General features: G+C 34.4%; 1 protein-coding gene across 4 annotated transcripts in view; it reads left to right on the top strand.

The window, feature by feature from the left end:
- LOC122012189 (inositol hexakisphosphate and diphosphoinositol-pentakisphosphate kinase VIP1-like) overlaps positions 1–20,228 on the top strand; it is a 70,596-nt gene that overhangs the window by 30,161 nt on the left and 20,207 nt on the right. For 2 of the 4 annotated variants that reach the window (XM_042568643.1, XM_042568641.1), the window contains exons 5-15: positions 759–822; positions 3,176–3,329; positions 3,957–4,027; positions 5,118–5,222; positions 7,440–7,532; positions 15,430–15,504; positions 18,042–18,127; positions 18,251–18,454; positions 18,536–18,635; positions 18,731–18,801; positions 20,089–20,173. In XM_042568643.1, the coding sequence (XP_042424577.1) occupies positions 759–822; positions 3,176–3,329; positions 3,957–4,027; positions 5,118–5,222; positions 7,440–7,532; positions 15,430–15,504; positions 18,042–18,127; positions 18,251–18,454; positions 18,536–18,635; positions 18,731–18,801; positions 20,089–20,173 (1,108 nt within the window). Of the gene's footprint in view, positions 1–758; positions 823–3,175; positions 3,330–3,924; positions 4,028–5,117; positions 5,223–7,439; positions 7,533–15,429; positions 15,505–18,041; positions 18,128–18,250; positions 18,455–18,535; positions 18,636–18,730; positions 18,802–20,088; positions 20,174–20,228 lie in introns of those variants that run through there. The other 2 variants (XM_042568642.1, XM_042568644.1) reach the window with 2 other exon arrangements.

Here is a 20,228-nt window from a genome sequence, read left to right as displayed (position 1 = left end):
CTTAAAAGACTCGTAAATATGCTATAATTTTCCGAGCATGGGAAATTAAAGCATATTGGAATTGTTGGTCATTTAATGCCGACTTTTGACTTCAACCCTTAGGAATTGAAGAACTTTATATCATTTTCCAAATAGGTTTATCATCTTCCAAGACATGCCAAATTAATAGTGAAGTTTTAGAATCTTTATTTCTGCGCTTATAGACTTTTAATAGAGTTTGCCACTTGTCTCCATCAATATTTTTAGTCGATTATGGTTTTCCTTTCCTGAGAGAATAGTTGTACCTATGCCCATACCTGTTTGGGGTAAAGGAACCATTCATCTTTTAATCATCTTTAAGTGTGTTAAGATAAGGTTTAAAGTCTAATAGAGCTTTTAACGTACTCAACATGAAAGAAGAATCACAATAAATTAATGTTGTCTTTGAGTCATTTAGGGTTGCATTAATTAGCATCAGGGAGAAGATACTTGCATGATGGATTATGATATGATATGTTGATCTCAAAACAAGAGGAAATCATAATGTCCTTTACCATTCTGGAAATTCTCACTTCAATTTTTTTTTCCTCGGCCAGATACTATTTCTCCAAATTCCTGATTGCACTGTTACTATGTTACTTGTAATTACACCTGGATTCCTAATGATAGTCACAGCTTCATTTCAAACTACTTTTCCAATCATCTTATTTCATTTACGAGATCTTAACCTTGACAGGTTCTCTTGATTCAGATCAATAATAACTTTTTGCTGTTATTAGGCCATTTTTAGTTAATGAATTACAGCCGCAGCACCTCCTGCATGATAGAAGGAAGGTTTATGAGGTATTGATTCAACTAAGCTCTTGCCTGGAATTTGCTTGTTCTTTATCTTACTTCAATATTAAATAAATTAGGTTGGTGCTCCTTGATATTCAGCAGTCTTGGATAGCTACTTCATGTTCAGTTTTCAAATACTAAATGTCTTGTATTCTAATAGTTGCAATGCATTCGCATAAACATTTGTTGCAGAGTCCTTTATTTTCATACTCAGAACAATAATTATGAGATACAGTTAAAGACTTAAAGTATTGCTATTTTAGTTTATTGTTGTTTGCATGTAAAAGCAATCAAATTGATTTATAAATTATATATAATGCATATCTAGAGTTTCACATTATTGATGATCTATTTGGTTTCTTTCAGATGATCTTGTGGTTTCATCTTCGATATAACTCCAAAGTTCTTGCCATTCTAAGAATTTTTAAAATATAATGCCTAAACAGACTATAATTTTTGCCATCCAGTTTCATGAATAATCTCAAATGTCTGAATTAGTATTAATTTGAAAAAAGCTGAATCAACTTCTCTTATGGACTGATTTAGATCAAACTCAAGTGGCTCACTGTTTTATCTGATCACTATAGCAGTCCTAGTCAGATCTGATCTTTTTCGGGATCACTTGATGGATCAGATCAGACTCAAGTTTGATCTGATTAAACTATGCACCAAGCATCACCAGATCCAGAAAGTGTGCATCTTAACATGAGGATTGCGAAGGTAGTGGGCATTACTGGTCTTTTTCTGGCTTGATAAAGAGTGGCACAAGCTCCGCAAATTGCTACGTTGTTGCTTGCTTATGGGAGAGGAAGTGGAAATTTGAAAGTGGCAGGCGTATGTGTTGGGAAGAGAATTTACTACTTGCTGGTATGAAGGACACATCTTCTTAGTTCTATGATAGATAGCCACAGAACTATACTCATTGACATTGTTAGGGAGCTAAACTAGAGGTAGAGACAATGTTGGTGTGGGGGAAGAATAGGTGCTAGGATGGTGGTGCTGGAATCTCAATCTAGATTAACTGTGTCAGCAATGGTGATTGAGAAGTGACAGGAAGACTTTAAAAAAAGACAGAGGACATCACACCCCTATAAAGGGAAGGAGGAATATAACTGCTTCAATACCATGTCAATATAAATTGTATTCAGGAAATTGTATTGATGATTGATCCGTTACAAATGTATCTAAAAAATGTTTATACTTTTAAAGCCTTTCTACTTGCTCTTGTAGATCATTCTTTCTCCTTGATTCATACCTTATAAATCATTTATCTCTCCTTATAAACTCTAAGATTTGTCTTCATTCTCATTGCATCCTCCCCTCAAATGATTAGAGGGAGGATAATAAAAAACCTAGCTCTAAGCTTTGTTTATACATGACTATGGCTTTTTTATTGGAGCTAACATTGGAGAGACTAAAAAACCTATTTGAAGATGGGACCATTTATACATGGATTGAGGAAAAAATTTACCAGGTTTCAACATAACTAACGAGATATGTGTAAGTGTTTCAGTTGAGTATCTCTGTCATATTTGATACACTATTTTTGGATGTTATTGTGGATAGTTGCTATATGTTTCATCTTATTAATAACTCAAACTTGTTTGAGTTGGTCATTTGCTAATTACTCATTACCTTGTTTTAGCAAAATTGTCATAGTTAAAAAGATTTTTCAAGCCACCCCTAGAAATAAGTTATAAGTTTAATTTAGCTATAGGCTGTAGTGTCTTATTGGAAATTCATGGCTATGAAACATCTACCACTTGTAGGTAGAACCATGAAGAGTTGATTCCTAGGTAGAAGAGCGAGTGTAAAAAGCCAAGTATCATCTTTCTTCTTCCTATTCTAACCTTTCTCCTCATCCTTGTTATTCTTCTTCTAATTCATTGTGTTGATCTTTCAACTCCATCAGTCTTCTCATTCTCACTTTTCGAGGCTTCTTTTTTTCCATCACCTTTCATTCCCTCATCTTATGTATGTTCCCCACTTTTTCTTACTATGGTGATTCTTTGTATGCAAAATGATTATTTCTAAATGTTCTTCTAATCGTTTAATTTATTTGGTATATGGTTCAGGATAGGTGCCTGTTAACTTGTTAAGGATATTCAAATTAGTTTGTTTTTAACAAATGTAGTGGCAATGTATCTAGATTGGGTCTTGAACCTTTGAGTATCAATGCTACTGTATTCTTCAATCTGATTCAAATCACTCTGCCTATTAAACAATAATTGATGTGGAAAATTTGTTTTTTGCATGAGTATTTATGTTTTCTTCTGCACAAATGTTTTCAGACATTTTGTATGATAAACATTTCATAATTGAAGCGCTTTCTTAATTTCTTACACTTTTCTTGTTCAAGCAACTTGAAGTGTTTGGTGTCCCAGTTCCAAATTATGCTCTTGTGAATAGAGAATATCCTTATCAAGAGCTAGAGTACTTTATTGAGGAAGAAGATTATGTTGAAGTTCATGGGAAACGCTTCTGGAAGCCTTTTGTTGAGAAACCTGTAGATGGTGAGGATGCATTCTGTTATCTTCTGAAAAAGATCTAACATTGTGGTCTAATAATTGCTTTGATCAATAGCACAAAGAATTTCGGTAGTGTGGAAAATTTAGCTTTACAAATATTGACTCATGTTTTGTTGATTATTAGAACAATGCTACCAATATGCCTCTTTCCTTTATTGGTTTTATACTGTCTGTCATTTATTTTCATTAACATAATTTCAAAGATGTATACCATTGTTGTTCGTTCAACACTGCAGTTGTAGAAAGATCTGTATCTATGGTTTGTTATTCTAATGTAAAGTCTTGGAGGTTTATTTATTGTAACCATGTTAAAAATTTTATTTTGTGAGTTAGAAATCAATTTGGTTGATTTTCATTGGATTTTTTCAATACCATCACTATTTTCTTATCTTATAGTGTATATCTCTTGTCAAACATGACTGCACGTATTCTTCAGTAAACCACTGAAAACTAAGATGTTTTTTGATAGCATTTGACAAATGGGTAATATTTCTCCTTTTCTCCATTGGTGTATAATGTTGAATTTATTTTACATTCTTGTCAAACCTTTTAAATGATTTTAATTGTTTTTTTCTGGAAGAATTACTGAATTATTAAATGTTGAATGAGAAGGAGATGATCACAGTATAATGATATACTATCCTAGCTCAGCTGGCGGTGGAATGAAAGAATTATTTCGAAAGGTTTGCCTTATAATTTGCTCCTTTTTCTAGCTTTTCATTCATTGAGGTATAATTTTCCCAGTGTAAGCATGTGCCTCTCATATTTCTTTCCCAGTGTAAGCATGTGCCTCTCGCATTAACTGAATAGAAATCTCAATGTGGAGGCAAGTAATAGACTAAAATTGATCTCGCATAGAATCAAAGTTCATTGAAAAGAAATATCATTGAACTGAAAGATGAGTAATATTGGGGTATTCGGTTCCTTTTAAAGACTCTAAATACATTATAAATAAATTAAATACTTTAGGAAAGATATAATCTTATAACTAAAAGGATTGAAATAAATATCCTATCCCATAAACAACATAATTACCAAAATAAATAATTACCTTAATTGACTAATTCGCCTAAGTAAAAAGATTTATCAAAATTAACTTTTACAATATTTTTTTAAAATTAAATCTCCAATTGCACTACAGGGCTAACCTCATGTTTTGACGAATGCAATGCAAATCATATACCATTCTTCAGTAGAGGAACAAAAAATTGAAAGAAGTGGGCACTGACAGTTATGTGGAACAGTTATTTCCTGGCCTGTTGGTCTTATGTACTACTGACTATTTGTTTAAGCCATATATATATATAGAGAAATTTGTTCAGTTTTCAATATCAACAAATCTGGTGGATTAGGACACATGCATTTGTTAGACACAACAGAAAGCTGGATACTTCACAAGATGTATTCTCATGATAGATACATATGAGTCCGTTTAGGATTTGCTTTGAATTCTTTCAGACTGATTCTGATATGCTTTTAATGTTAGTATATACGCATTGCCATCAAACTGTTTTTTTTTCTCTTTCCTCTTTTTTTTTTTTAATATAATTGTTCTCAGCACTGAGTTATATAGACAAACACAGCTACACTTCATACAATAACTTATAAATCAATTACATTTCTGTCAGAGAATTTGAAAATTCAAAACTGTGATTCCCTTGAATCTGGCAAGTGGTTTCTCCAATAAAAATCTGAAAAATGAATATGGTCTTTCAATTGGCTTTTAGCCAAATCAGCAAAAAAAGTACAATTCTTTAATTTGTGTTTTTATAGGTTGGAAACCGTTCTAGTGAATTTCATCCAGAGGTTAGGAGAGTAAGACGAGAAGGCTCTTACATTTATGAGGAATTCATGCCTACTGGTGGAACAGATGTAAAGGTCGTCCTTAATCACAAGTTCACAACTATTTTTCTTGTTAATTCTTCTTTAATGTTGGTAATTAGTCTTCAACAGTTATGCACTAATCGTATTATTTCAAACAAAAAAAAAGTAAAATATTTGAGCATGTATCCTTAGATGGATCAATGCTGTAATGTGCAGCCATATACAGAATGAATCAAATTTGGTTTATAATGGCTCTGCATTTATATACATGTCTATTCAGAATGCAGCTCTCTGTTGGAGCCTTTGCTTTGTTCGAGTTTCAACTGTAGCTAAATGATATTCAGTGACCATTTTTAATGCTATAATTTTTTTTGATCGACCAACAATATACACTAATAAATTCTGTACTTCCATTTCTAATTTTGGCTTGTAAAAATATTTTAACCAACTCTTACCTCTTCTAATATTTACTTAAAAATACAATTAGTTAAATCCAGCAGCCCAACACACACAAACAACCAAAAAAGTTAACCATGATCATTGTTTAAAATCTTGTTCCATATTGGGGTTTTGATCCTTGAATGGAATTAGACATTTTTCATGTTGTAACAGAGTGTGCCAAGATGTGACGCTAGAGACATTGAGGAGAAGGGGGAAGGGGAGGAGAACATGGAAGGAGGGGAGAATGAAGTTGATTACCTTGTGGTGCATGTTCTAGTCATGAGCGTAGTGGACAATGGGTGGTGCCCCATGCACCAGTATGGTTGGGTGGTAGCATTGGAGTGTGAGCGAGGATTGGATGGTGACGCTGATGTGTAGGAGGGTTTGGGCAATGCTTTATGCATGCATACAAGAAGTGCCTGCGTCTTAGGTGCAAAGGAAGGGGGTGTAGCATTGATGACTTTTGCATGAGAGCAACGAGGTGTTAGGCAACTCACATGAGCATAGAGGGGGTTATATGGCTTGCGCGAGGCCAATGCGGGTTAGGTGGCGTTCAATGGTTGTGGAAGTGGGGCAGTAATTGTTGGTGCGAGTGATGTAAAGCTTTGTGGACATCTGTCTTGAAACATGTGCATAAGGCACTCACATGACCTTGCTTGTACAATCTTTGCCTGTTGTTTTGGTTCACAAATCTTCACATGTCGGTGGGTGGGTAACACGATAAATGCTGCCTGCCTGTGTCAGCCTGCTTGGCTTGACACTTCTATAGCCGATGATTAAGTTTGTCAATGACTTAGCTTTATAGTTAGTTCTTTAGCATAGGAGAAATTCTGTTGTTAGCTGCATGCCATTTAAACTTTTAATCAGCACAACATATCTCTCCAACTAACCAAATGATAAGGCTCTAAGTTGGATATTGCAATTTCTGCTTCTACTGAATTTGTTATGGACCTAGTAATCTTACCACCACCACCACCACAACAACAATCGAGCTTTATCCCACTAAGTGGGGTCGACACCTAGTAATCTTACCGCATTAGTATAAATTGTTAAGTTACAATATTGAACATAAGTAGGCGACTGAATTTTTCATTAGTTTTCTTAAATTGATTAACTTTTGTAAATGAATTTATTCTATTTTAGAACCAAGTATCATTATCATCATCAAGCTTGTGTTTGTCCTAATTGTCTCAGGACCTAATCAGCTATTGGCAAATCCCAGATTTTGTTTTATTCCTTGAAAAAAGAATAAATGTTATATGAATATTTTAGCTGACTTGTCCATGAAATTTGAATTTATTGATTCACATTTTGTGTTAATCATGTTATACGACTGTTTACTGTCTTGTAGTTCAATTTCCTTTACTCCAAATATCTGAATATCATCTTTCCTTGTGAGAACTTTACTCCGCAAGAGTTTTTCTTATAAACGAAAAAGAAAACAAGCTGCTATAAGTTGATTAGGCTATATTTTAGTTAGCACTGCACATCTTAGAAAAGATAGTGCCATTTTTGTGGGAAGAAAACTTCAGTCTTTTTGATTGTGGACTTGTGGAGTGTACAACAAACTTGTAGAGATTTTTTGAATTTTTTGATGAACTCTGTTTTCCAGTCATTGTTCAATTAGTTTCCTCGGAATTATTTAATCCTCGTTTGCTGCATTATCAAATATCTCATAATTTTCTGGCACAAATTATGAATGGTTATGGAAGTTCATAAATTAGTAAGGAATTGAGATATCTCTTCAATTGTATTTATTCTACCATTTGATTTATTTTCTTCTTTCTGATTTTTCATTCATAAATACTAAAGACATTCATATTCTTGTAGGTGTATACTGTTGGTCCAGAATATGCCCATGCAGAAGCACGTAAATCTCCTGTCGTTGACGGTGTTGTGATGAGGAATCCAGATGGAAAAGAAGTAATGTTTGCAAGTTTTTCCATTGTGTATTTATCTACTTACCTAGACCCGCCATATATAGAGTTGAATGTTGGGCTATGACTCGAGTACATAAATAGAAGATGAGAGTTGCAGAGATGGGGATGTTAAGGTGGATGTGTGGACATACGAGGATGAAAAGAATAAGAAATAAGAGTATTAGAGAGAAAGTCGGAGTTGCATCTATTGAGGGAAAACTTTAAGATGATACGAGAATATACTTAGACGACCAATAAATGTTCCAGTTAGCGATGTGAAACTATGACAAACATATATATCAAACGAGGAAGAGGAATATCAAAAAAGACTTGGTTAGTAATAATAAAATAAGATAAAATTTATTTAAGTATAGATGATGATATAGTAGAAGATAGAGCTCAATGACATAAAAGAATCCATATAGCGGACTCCACCTAGTGGGATTAGGCTTGGTTGTTATTGTTGTATTTATCTGCTTACCTGAAGATTATTAATATCAGTATAGGAAACAATAGAAATGATGTGAATATCACAAAAGTAACTACACTTGTTTGACCTTGTCTGATGATAATGGTGTCAAATGGGCCAAGCCACAATTAACTGTACTTGTTAGGCCTTGCTTGGGAATAGTGGCGTCAAAAGGGTAAGGCTGCAACTATACTTGTTAGGTCTCACTTAGTGTGGTAGGGGCTTTAAAAGGCCGCAATCATACAAGGAAGAATAAGATGCAAGATTGGATACTCCTATCTGAGGATTTTCTAGATCAGAGAAGGCCCTGCAAGCTCATTGGTGGGGTGAGTTGGACCTCACCTTTTTAACAGATGGGTACAGTCCACCCCACTAATGAATGGGCAGGGCCCAAGACTGGTTAGGGATTCTGGACTAGAGGATCCCTGCCCCTCCAATCTAGTACACAAAATCTTTTTTTAGAAAGAGAAATATGCTTATTTACCTTATCGATCTCAAGTCTTTGAAAATATAATAAAACCAAAATCATTAGAAAATCGCGAAACTAAATAAGGAGTCTCATTGTATTGAATTATGAATAATATCCCCTCACTATATAATAGGGGCTTTGGAGCAACAATTAAGTTGTCACATGACCTAGAGGTTAAGGGTTCGAGTAAATATCATCTTACAAAGCTGGGTAAGACTGCGTACAATATATTCTTCCTTGGGACCCCCATTGGCATGAGCTTTGTATATTCCCCCCCCCCCCCCCCCTTCCTTCCTTCCTTCCTTCTTTCCCCCCCTTCTTTCCCTTATAATAGGGAATTTGATTACATCAAAATTATGAATATTATGCATTTGAAACATCCAGATAAACCCAACATAAGTAATGCCATCATCATCCTACCTCCAAAGTTGTGCCAATTTGAATTCACTGTATATTTGAAGATGTCTCCTCCATTCTCTATGAGAATTTTGGATGCAAGTTAAGTATCTCTGTCTCAAAATGGAAGCAACAAAAGAGCCAGGGAAAAAAAGTTGACTCATGGCATCAACAATTAAATTTCAAGTGACTAACATTAAACCTTAAATCTCATATTTTATTATTTGCAATAATAACAAATTATAGTTGTGGTATAAGATTCAACATGCACCAAACATCTCTCACAAGTTAGTTCTGAATATGAACCTATCAACATTTATTGCAATCAAATATTAATGATAATGATATGGTTTTGAAATTATATTGTTCCAGTTTGTGACCAAAACTCTAGTACAAATCAAAATTTTTAATCTTGTATTTATAACTAATCAATAGGTATGACTACTGACGGTTGCCTAAGTGTATTGTGTTTAGGACCAGAAACTTGTTGATATGTCCCATATGTATTGGAGGATAAACAAAATAGTGATGACATCTTGTGGTTTCAAGGCATGCTAGTTTCTTGTTTTTGGTAAATGGCATATTTTTCAACTGAACAAGCCTTTTTTTGCAAAATTAAAGTTATAAAAGGATAGCCCGGTACACGAAGCTCTTGCCCATGGGTTCCAGGAAAGAGTCTATTGTACGCTTTACCAAATCCTGACCACCATAGTTATGAAAAGCGTGCACCTGGCGTAGCTAGGCGCGCCATTTGCGCTTGGGCAGACCAGGTGTAGTACTTGAATGAAGCATGCGCCTTTTGAGAGATTAAGAGAAGCTTAAGGCTTGATTTTCCTCACCTTATTGAAGTTTTAAAAATAAAGGTCCATTAGTAAAAGTTCTTTGTTTGGTTGACTGGAAAAAAGCCTGCAATGGGATACATTTATGAGGCAATGGATAGAGCTAAGGAAGCTATTGCTAGAGCTGTTGGATGGGCGGACCCGTGGCAAGCTTGTGGGGCGGCCATTTGGTAGGGCGCGGTGTGCCGACTCGTCTTTTTGGCTGGTTGGGAAATCTCCAATCCAACCCAACTCAAGGCGGGTTGCGGGTTATGCGGACCAACCCATGGGCCTATTATAAAATAAAAAATATATAGAAAAAATTAAAAATTTTATGTTGGAGGAATTCTCTGCCTCTTAAGCACCATCTGTTTTCTTCCATTCTTTGTTTTGCTTAAAATCAATCCATGTGAGCAACGTGTTTCACAACGATCGGCTGCAAAAATGAAATAATCACATTAGTTTCTAACGGATTTGAAATGTTTGAAGTGACAGCCGTAGTCAGGACTTAAGCTAACCTTTTTTAAGGAAATCCTATGAAACCTCACATTTCAAGACAAGGCTTCTTTGTCTAGTGGTTAATATTTCTTTAGTTTGAGAATCAAAGGCTTGGTTGTCAATGAGTGCATTGACGAAAACCCACAAATAACTTTTCACATTATGTGCTTTAAAGTTGTTGCCATGTGACCAAAAGGTCACGGGTTCGAATCCTGGAAACAACCTCTTGCAAAAAGCAGGGTAAGACTACGTACAATGGATCCTTCCCCGGGACCCCGCATGGCGGGAGCTTCGTGCACCGGGTTGTCCTTTTTTTTTTATTATGTGCTTTAAGGTTAGCATTCTTGTTTTTCATGTTCACTATGTTGATTATGTGATTTGTTCACTATGCTTTTAGGTTGTCAATGAGTGCATTTTTTTTCCTCAACCTGCGGGCCGACCTGTGCAGGTCGTGGGCTTAGGCGGGTCAGCTTGCCTGGACCCATCCGACGCGCCTAACCCAAATTGACGACTCTTGCTATTGTTGCCTCATTCCATAGACCATAGCAATGAAGATAAGTACTTGGTATTTTTGATATAATTGAAAAAGATGATTGCCACAACTCTATCGACCTTTACACGCAGTTGGTCACTTTTTCAACCTAGAGTTCTTCTATTCGGGTCCTAAAATATAAAATGACATAGAAGTTGTGATGGGTCTATATAAGTGTATATCCATGATGTGCGAAGGTGATGAACTACAAGTTAAAGTCATAGATCGACTACCAATGTATAAGAGGGCTGAAGGATTTTTTTGGAATGCCCATAGCCATTAGACAAAGAACCAAAAAGTCACCGGGTGATTATTTTTTTTCTTAACGTATCATAGGTAATGTTATTTGAAACAACAATTGACCAAAGGGCGCATTTAAAGTTATGAAATTCTCAAAATACGCACCTAACTTTTAGATTTCCAAAGGGCTCATTTGTTTTTTCTCCTCCCGCCATCTATGATGCTGCATTTAAAGAACACACTACTATGGCGGTTGAAATTAACACCACTATGATGCTGATTTTTTGGAAATCAACATCATTTTGAAAATCAGCACCACAATGGTACTATTTTTGAGAACTAAGAGAAGATCTTCTACAAGTTAACTTATTGATGAAGACAAGAAAAAAATCGGCTTGCGAAAACTGATTAAGATTCAACTTGATACAAATTTGAAACATCTGGTGATGATGATAATGATATGATTGAGGAAGATGATGAAGATTTTGATGATTTAGATATTTGAATTTTGTTTTTTCTTTAATTAAAGTTTGATTTTGATTATAAAGATAAACTATTTCAATATTTGAATGTTAGTGAATTTTATATTTCCATTATTATTTAATATTTTATGGACTATAGTTTTGTTAGTGAAATATTTTGGCAGAAATTTCCTATATATGTTTGAATTGTAAAAATTTATATCCAGAGCACCTTATTTTGGTAAGGTATATGTCTCACCTTACGCCTAACACCTCAGGTCCTACAACACCTATGCACTTTTGGACACCTTACGTCTTAAATAATTATGTTGACCACTAGATCATATGACAACAATTTTATCGTTGCACTGAGGCTCCCTTTCAAATTAAAGTTATATTGAAATAAATTAATTTGCTATTAACCAAGGTTTTCTATCTAACATGCCTGAGAAAAGCTTTCGGTTAAACAGATGAAGTCTAAGTGGTTTCTAATAATCCTCATATATAGATTGTTGCTAAGACAAATGGGGGAGCTATAGAGATAGTTTAATGGATTCATTCTAGAGATTCATTCTAATAATCCTTATATATAGATTGTTTCTAAGACAAATGGGGAGCTATAGAGATAGTTTAATGGATTCATTCTAGAGATTCGTTCTAATAATCCTAGCATTCGTTCCTTCCGAGGACCTTACATCCATTAAACTATTTTGTTAATGCTAAGTTGTTCCCCGGAAGGAACGCGTTGCAAGGTGTAACGTTTCAGCAAGGACCGCTATATCTCTAAAACTCGGGTGTAGTGCTAAATATGCAAGATTTCGTGTTGCAGGGTTTGGTTGTAACATATTGGCAAGGACTGCTACATTTCTATGAGAACTTAGGTGTAGTGTTAAATAAATAAGATTTCTCAAACCATAGGTTGGATAAGAACAAATATGATGATAGGAAAATTAATAGTCTAAGATTTGGAATATAGGAACCCTTACTGGAAATCAATGAAGGTAGTAGATATGATGATTAGAAGAAAAATTAATATTTTGTGTGTACAAGAGACAAAATGGGTAGCCTAGAAGGCAAAGATGATAGAGAACTTCAATTTTATGTATGGTGTATAGGAAAGAGTAAAGTAAAAAATAGAATAGGTATTGTTGTAGATAGTTCATTAAAGGATGAAGTTGTAGAAGTAGCTAGAAAAGAGGATATAATTATAGTCCTTAAGATAATAGTGACGACAAAAACTATGAATATAATTAGCGTATATGCACTAAGTAGGATTAGATGAAGCTATCAAATTAATGTTTTTGGACGACTTAGATTAAGCATTTAAAACATTCTGTCAAATGAAATGATTTTAATAGGAGATGATTTAAATACACATGTCGAAGTGAAAAATGAGGAATATGAGAGGTATATGGGGGTTATGGATTTGGAACAAGAAATGAAGAAGGGAAAACTATATTAGATTTTACGATAACATATAACTTTATATTAGCTAATACATTTATTAAGAAAAGAGAAGAACACTTAGTTACGTTCAAAAGTGAGAATAATAAATCGCAAATTGACTTTCTCATGGTTAGGAAGAAGGATAGAAAGATTTATAAAGATTGTAAGGTTCCCCCTGGAGAAAACTTAACTACCTAACATAGGTTAGTAGTATTGGATATACGTCTCAAATATAATATTAATAGAAAAAATATATACAACTCCTTGAATTAAGTGGTGAAAGTTAAAAGATGGGAAGCAAAATATATTTAAGGAGAAGGTAGGACTATAAGTATTAGGTGAAATATACGGTGACTCTAATACGACATTAGATAAAATGGTATCAAAGTTAAAAATAATAGTTAAGAGTGTACTCAGGTATCAAAGTTGAAAATAATAGCTAAGAGTGTACTTAGTGAGTTAAAGGGACATGTATCACTAAGTAAGGAATCTTGGTGGTGGAATGAGAAAGTATAAGAGAAAGTGAAGGAAAAACGAATAGCTTTTAAGGAATTATATATTTGTAAAAACTAAGAAAACTTTAAAAATATACAATATCTAAGAAAGAGGCTAAGAAAATAGTGAATGAAGCAAACAATGAAACTTTTGAATGATTATATCAAAAAATTAAATACAAATTGAGAAAAAGACATTTATAGAATAGCTAAAGTGAGAGAAAGGAAGAGAAGAGATCTTATCCAAATAAAATGTATTAAAGATGGATGTAATAGGGTATTAGTAAACGATTAAAAAATAAAAGAGCGGTAGAAAAAGTATCTTCATTAACTTTTTAATGAAGATTTAGATGACCAACTTAACTTAGGTAATTTAAGTAGGTCAACTGAGTATAAAAATTTAAATTTTTATCTTAGAATTCAAACTTCAGAAGTAGAACAAACTTTAAATGAGATGCACAATGGAAAAGCCGTTGAAGATGATATTCCGATAGAGGTATGGAAGTGTCTAGGGAAATAAGGTATTGAATGATTTACAAAATTATTTAACATGATATTAAAAATAAAAAAAATGCTTGATCAATGGAGTGTAAGTACTCTAGTTCCCTTATATAAGAATAAGAGAGACGTACAAAATTGTGCAACTACAAGGGTGTTAAACTAATGAGTCATACCATGAAACTTGGGAAAAAGTAATAGAAATAAAATTAAGGATACCACGACGACCAAAAATCAATTTGGGTTCATGCTTGGAAGGTCGCCAATAGAAGCTATACCTCTTCTTAGACAACTAATCGAAAAATATCGAGAGCAGGAACAAGATCTACATATGATATTTATTGACTTAGAAAAAATTTATGATAGAGTTCAAGAGAAATTATATGGAGAATTTTAGAAAAGAGAGGTGTTAGCATAACATATATTGAACTAATTAAGTATATATATATAAGAATGTAGCGATCAGTATAAAAACTTCAGGCGGTGTAACTGTAGCATTTCCAATAAAGATAGGGTTACATCAAAGATTAGTTCTAATTCCTTATTTTTTTACATTAATTATGGACGAACTCACTGCACACATTCAAGACATAGTACCGTGGTGCATGTTGTTTGCATATGATATTGTTTTGGTAGATGAAACACGTGAAGGAGTAAATGCTAAATTAGAATCTTTGTGGGAAACACTAGAAACGAAAGGTTTTAAGTTTAGTAGAATAAAGATAAAATATATGAAATTTAAGTTTAGCAATATTAGCTGTAATGAGACAATTGTTAAGATATAAGAGGACGAGTTATCCGGAATCGAGAGGTTTAAATATTTATGATCATTTTTACAAAATCATGGAGGGATTGAGAGAGATGTCTTACAAAGAATACAAATATGATGGTTGAAATGGAAGAAAGTGTCAGGTGTGACCATAAAACACTTAAAGGAAAGTTCTACAAAATCGCAGTTAGACCTGCTATGTCATATGGAGTTGAATGTTAGGCTATGACTAGAGCATATGACCGGAAGATGAGAGTTGTAGAGATGAGAATATTAAGGTAGATGTGTGGACATACGAGGATGGATAGAATAAGAAATGAGAGCATTAGAGAGAAAGAGACGGAGTGCATCTATTGAGGGAAAATTTTGAGAGACATGTTTAAGATGGTATGTGGGTAGGTGATGTGAAACTATGACAAACACACATATTAAATGAGGAAGAGGAATACCATAAAAGACTTGGTTAACAATAATAAAATAAGATAAAATTTATTTAAGTATATATGATGATATAGTAGGAGATAGAACCCAATGACGTAAAAGGATTCATATAGCCGACCCCACCTAGTGGGATAAGGGTTGGTTGTTGTTATTGTTGAAAATAAAATCACTTTCTATTTTATTATTGTGACAATAACTCTAAGAAACTACTTCTGACATGTATTTTGTGTCATCTGGTTTTCCTTATCACATGGTCTAGCATTCTACAGGTGTAATGGATTTGTGATGCTTGGTTTACATTCAGTTCACCATAAAAACTGATTGCTTTTTCAGTGACATTTTTCTTCTGATCCTTTTTTTTCTGCTATAGGTGAGGTATCCTGTTCTCTTAACTCCTGGTGAGAAAGAAATAGCAAGAGATGTGTGTCTTGCTTTTTGCCAATTGGTAATTTCTCATTTATACCTAAAAACTAATGTCTCTACACTTTCTAGTTTGCTTTAACAAAAATATTATTTAATTTTTTTGTCATTATTCTTATTGTTCATATCAATTTTTTACTTGTTAAAATTTCATTAGAAAATAATTGGCAGGTCTATGCCCTTGCTACTCACTAGTGAATAGCTTTTCTGCTTCTTTAACTAGGGTGATTAACTCTTTTCATGTAACCATTGAGAAGGCATGCTCATCAGACAGTGCTTTAATATTTAGCTATAGTTTCCTTTTTGCAAGCTAGTTTGAATATAGAATGTGGCTATCTATTGTAAAATTTTAAACATCTCCAAGATATTATTTTAGAGCTATTAAGCCCACAAGACCAACTTTGAGACATCATCATCAAGCAATATTTGTCTCCACTATTTGGGATTAGTTGCATGAATGGTAACCTTCCATTAAGCTCTTATCCATATACATGGATGTATCACTAGTATTCTAATCAATTAAGTCATTTTTAAAATAAAAGTCAAATTATTTTAATTTTTCTGTAGTCTCATTCTTCACTTACACTTTACACTTTTCACTTAATTGATTCAATTCTTTTAATTATAATACAGGCAAAAATTGGGTTGGACAAGGTCCGCAAACTTTCCTTTTCGTCCAACAAGAAAACCCATGAGATGACAATAGAAGGACACATAGCAGGGGTGGGCTAGGCTCTAGGTTTAAGTGGTTCATGATGTGGGTGAGAAGGATAGAGTGCGAATGGGTTTACTGACAAATGGGAAGGTGAAGAGCCTTTGTTAGCAGTGCTGAGCATTAATGATAGCTTCTGCGTTGCTTGCTGAGCATGAATGATAGCTTCTGCGTTGCTTCCTGCTTGATGAAGAGGATAGGGCATTTGAAAAGAAGATAAGACGACGTTGAAAGAGGTGATGAGATGAGATAGGCGGGGTTGGGTAAGCTCTGATATCATGTTAAGAAATATGTATCTTATTGTTAGGTCAATGGATTACCTAATTTAGAGGCTAGGGAATTAGACCAATCAGTGGCACAGATAAGTTATTTATTTCTATTTTATCTAACAAAAACAATGGTTACAATACCACAAGAGCGTGCTTCTTCTCATGAATAGCTAAATATGCTTCAATATCTCGTTCGATAGAATCTTCTTGCTGATTGTAGGTGCTACATTTATTTTTGCTGACATATTCCTTGACCAATATTCACATGTTCCTGCACTTGTAGCACACTGCACCTCTTTGCTAAAAGTTTGTATTGTCTTTTCTCTTACCCCACTTAAGCACCAGCTCCCCTTGTGTTGTTGCTTTTTATGTGTGCCTTTATATCTTCAACTCAGCATGTTTCTGAGCTTGCCTTTTCCATTTGTTGCTGAAAAGTATTTATTCCTCATTCTTTATTCCATTTACTTGTAGAGCGTCTTGGTTTTCTAGAGATTCTTCAACTTCAAGAGAGAGAGTTGGTTAGGCCATCCACTTACAGTAGCAACAAGCACTATGCTTAATCTTTTAGCAGTGGATGTTGATTTTTCTCAGCAATGACACACTAATTTTGTACTCTGAATCTAGTTTGGAGATTTTACAACGACCATACCTTCATAAAGTGTTAGTTGATTTACATCTCATCTTAAAAGAGTGCCATTAACTGAGAAGCTGAAGTTAGGCATCGCTTTTTGGTGTTCCTTGGGCTGAGATCTCCTATGTGCTTAATGAACTGGACAAAAGCACTTTCTGAATCTACGTTTTCTGAAGTGGGTGCAGTAATCTCACTACCAACAAGAACCTCTCACAAAATTTGCCCTAGAGAATAGGACTTGAGTCAGATCTTCTACCTGTTACAGTGATATGATTGAGCTTCTAAATTCCTACAAATGCTCTTGCAATATAAGCTATAGTGACTAAGAGTTTCTTCTGGTACTGACCATGTACAGGCAAAATTTTCTCCTTGAAGTGGCTCGATAGGCAATCTCAACTGATTTGGTTCTCTTGTTGGACGAGAACCACACTTATGAGGTGGAAGAATTTATTAAGTTCACCTATGCTATAACTCAATTTGATGACTCATTTACATGGTTGCTTCTTTACAGCCAAAGAAAATTTTTGAAATGGTTCTCCAAAGTTCTAAGTTGGAGATTTTTGGGAAACTCGAGAGCATTTCAGAAACTCCTAAAATGAAGTTATTGAAAACTCTAGAAGCAGATGCCCCTGACTTGCGCCAACCTTAACATTAATAACTAACAATCAAAAACTTCAAAAATACTATTGAAGATTGAGTGATTCATTGAAAGATGATGAAAAATTTAAAAATAATAACACTCATTGAAGATACTTGTCCTCCTAAATAAATGGAATTTAGCCTTCCAAAATATCCATTATTAGCAATTCAAAAGAAAATACATGATTGCAATCTGAATCTATTTACGTTGTTTCCTGTTTTGCATGCTTATTAACATAACATACTCATTTTGAGAACTGAGTGGTTGCTTTATTGTGTTTTCACCACTAATCTCTGGGAAGTTCCAGCAGGTTTGTGGCTTTGATCTATTAAGGTGTGAAGGAAGGTCATATGTTTGTGATGTCAACGGCTGGAGTTTTGTGAAGAATTCGTACAAGTAATTGTCTTCTTTCTCATCTGTATTTTGTTATGAGTTATTTTTTTTTATGGAATATGGATGTTGTTCAAAAGTTTTGCAAATCATAATTTTGTCTCACAAATAATCACTTTTATTGCATAGGTATTATGATGATGCTGCATGTGTTTTAAGGAAATTGTTCCTCGATGCCAAAGCTCCCCATTTATCATCTACTATTCCTCCTAGCCTTCCTTGGAAAGTTAAAGAAGTTGTCCAGTCTGAGGGGTTAACACGTCAAGGAAGTGGACTAATTGGAACATTTGGCCAGTCAGAAGAGCTTCGATGTGTTATAGCAGTTATTCGTCAGTAAGGGCTATTTGACTGATTTAGAGTTTTTCTAATATCCCGATTTAGAATTTTCCTGAAGATATATATTGTTATTTCTAGTGGTGATCGAACTCCAAAGCAGAAGGTTAAACTAAAAGTAACAGAAGAAAAATTACTAAATTTAATGTTGAAGTACAATGGTGGGAGAGCAAGAGCTGAGGTGTCTCATGATTTGAAGAGTTCAAATTTTAAGCAGTATTTACTATTTAGTTTATTTACCTTATCTGATATTCATTTTCCACACCCATTTTCTAGACAAAACTCAAAAGTGCTGTTCAGCTCCAAGATCTGTTGGATGCGACCCGACTCCTTGTTCCACGTAAAAGGTGGGTAATAGCAGGTTTGCCTGACTAGAGATCATTCTATTGTTTGCAAGTAATAGTATTGATGCCCCAAATCCTGGATTGTTACAGCTAGTGGCAGACCAGAATTTTCATCAAGAGATAACACCATAATTACAACAAAAAATTTCAACATCATATATAGTTAATCTGCATTAGTGATTAAAATCTTGCGTCGAACCGCTTGTACCAAGCGAAACATTTTGTTTCATCTGGAGACCGACACCAGCACTCCTGAGGTTTCGAGGTCCACGACTCAGAGGCGTCGCACTAGCCCAGCGGTCCTAGCAGACTTGTCGCGCGAGCTCCGTGATAGCGGCAGACTCGTTGCGCGAGCTCTGTGGCTGTGGCCGCGGTGGACTCATCGCGCGAGCCTCGCGGCCAGGGCAGACTTGTCACGCGAGCCCCGCGGTCGCGGCAGACTTGTCGCATGACCGACGCAACAATAAAGATTAAATAAACCTAGTTTAATAATTTCAATAGCTCCTAACTATATTAGGAATATTTTAAGTAGGCTTAACTAAATCCTAATCAAATTATCCTATTAATTATATATATATTTAAAAAATATTTTACTTTTTGTATTTTAAATATTTAGATTATGTTTTACTCTTAATTAATATATTTTATATTTAAAAATATCGAAATCATTTCAATACGGCACGATACCGAAATCGTATGGTTTCGGTCCAGATTGACACCTAGTCGAGATTTTAAACCTTGATCTGCATAGCAAATATTGTTAAGAATTAAAACAATTAGAATTATATTTATCACCATAATCAACTCATGCACTGAAAAGGAGATCCGTGATGCATTTCACTCATGTTGAAGATCGAACAAACACAGCCCATGTTGATGTTGTTAAGAGAATTTTTTTTTGCTAAGGTTGTGATTTTCGGAAAGTGTATTTGTGAAAGAAGGATGTGATCCTCATTCCTCACAGTCCTTTTTAATTTCTTTTTGCCTCTTTTAAAATCCAAATTGAAAATAATGCACGATAGGGCTTGGTGAATCTGGATTCAATCACTGGAATCTATTATTATTATTTTTTTTTGATATTTTAAAAGAAAACCTTAAGTTATCATAATTTTCAAGGCCTATTGTATTTTACACAACGGCCTTTACAATAAGATTTCCATTTAGGTCTGCCCATGGCTTCAGCCACATGCTGAATACTCTATAAGACTTTCATGGAGTATAGACAAACTAATAACTGGTTACTTCTACACTGCTCTGGTTTGGGTGATCATACAATCTTTTTTGATATAGTAGGTCTGGTCGTGAAAGTGATAGTGAAACTGAAGACATCGAGCATGCTGAAAAACTTCGTCAGGTGAAAGCAGTACTTGAAGAGGTACTCTTATCCATTGCCTATGTTATGGCTTCCATTAAGATTCATGTTTTCTGAT

This window comes from Zingiber officinale, chromosome 8A (genome assembly GCF_018446385.1).
Source record: "Zingiber officinale cultivar Zhangliang chromosome 8A, Zo_v1.1, whole genome shotgun sequence".
NCBI classification, from domain to species: Eukaryota; Viridiplantae; Streptophyta; class Magnoliopsida; order Zingiberales; family Zingiberaceae; genus Zingiber; species Zingiber officinale.
This window is presented reverse-complemented; position numbering and strand designations above follow the sequence as displayed.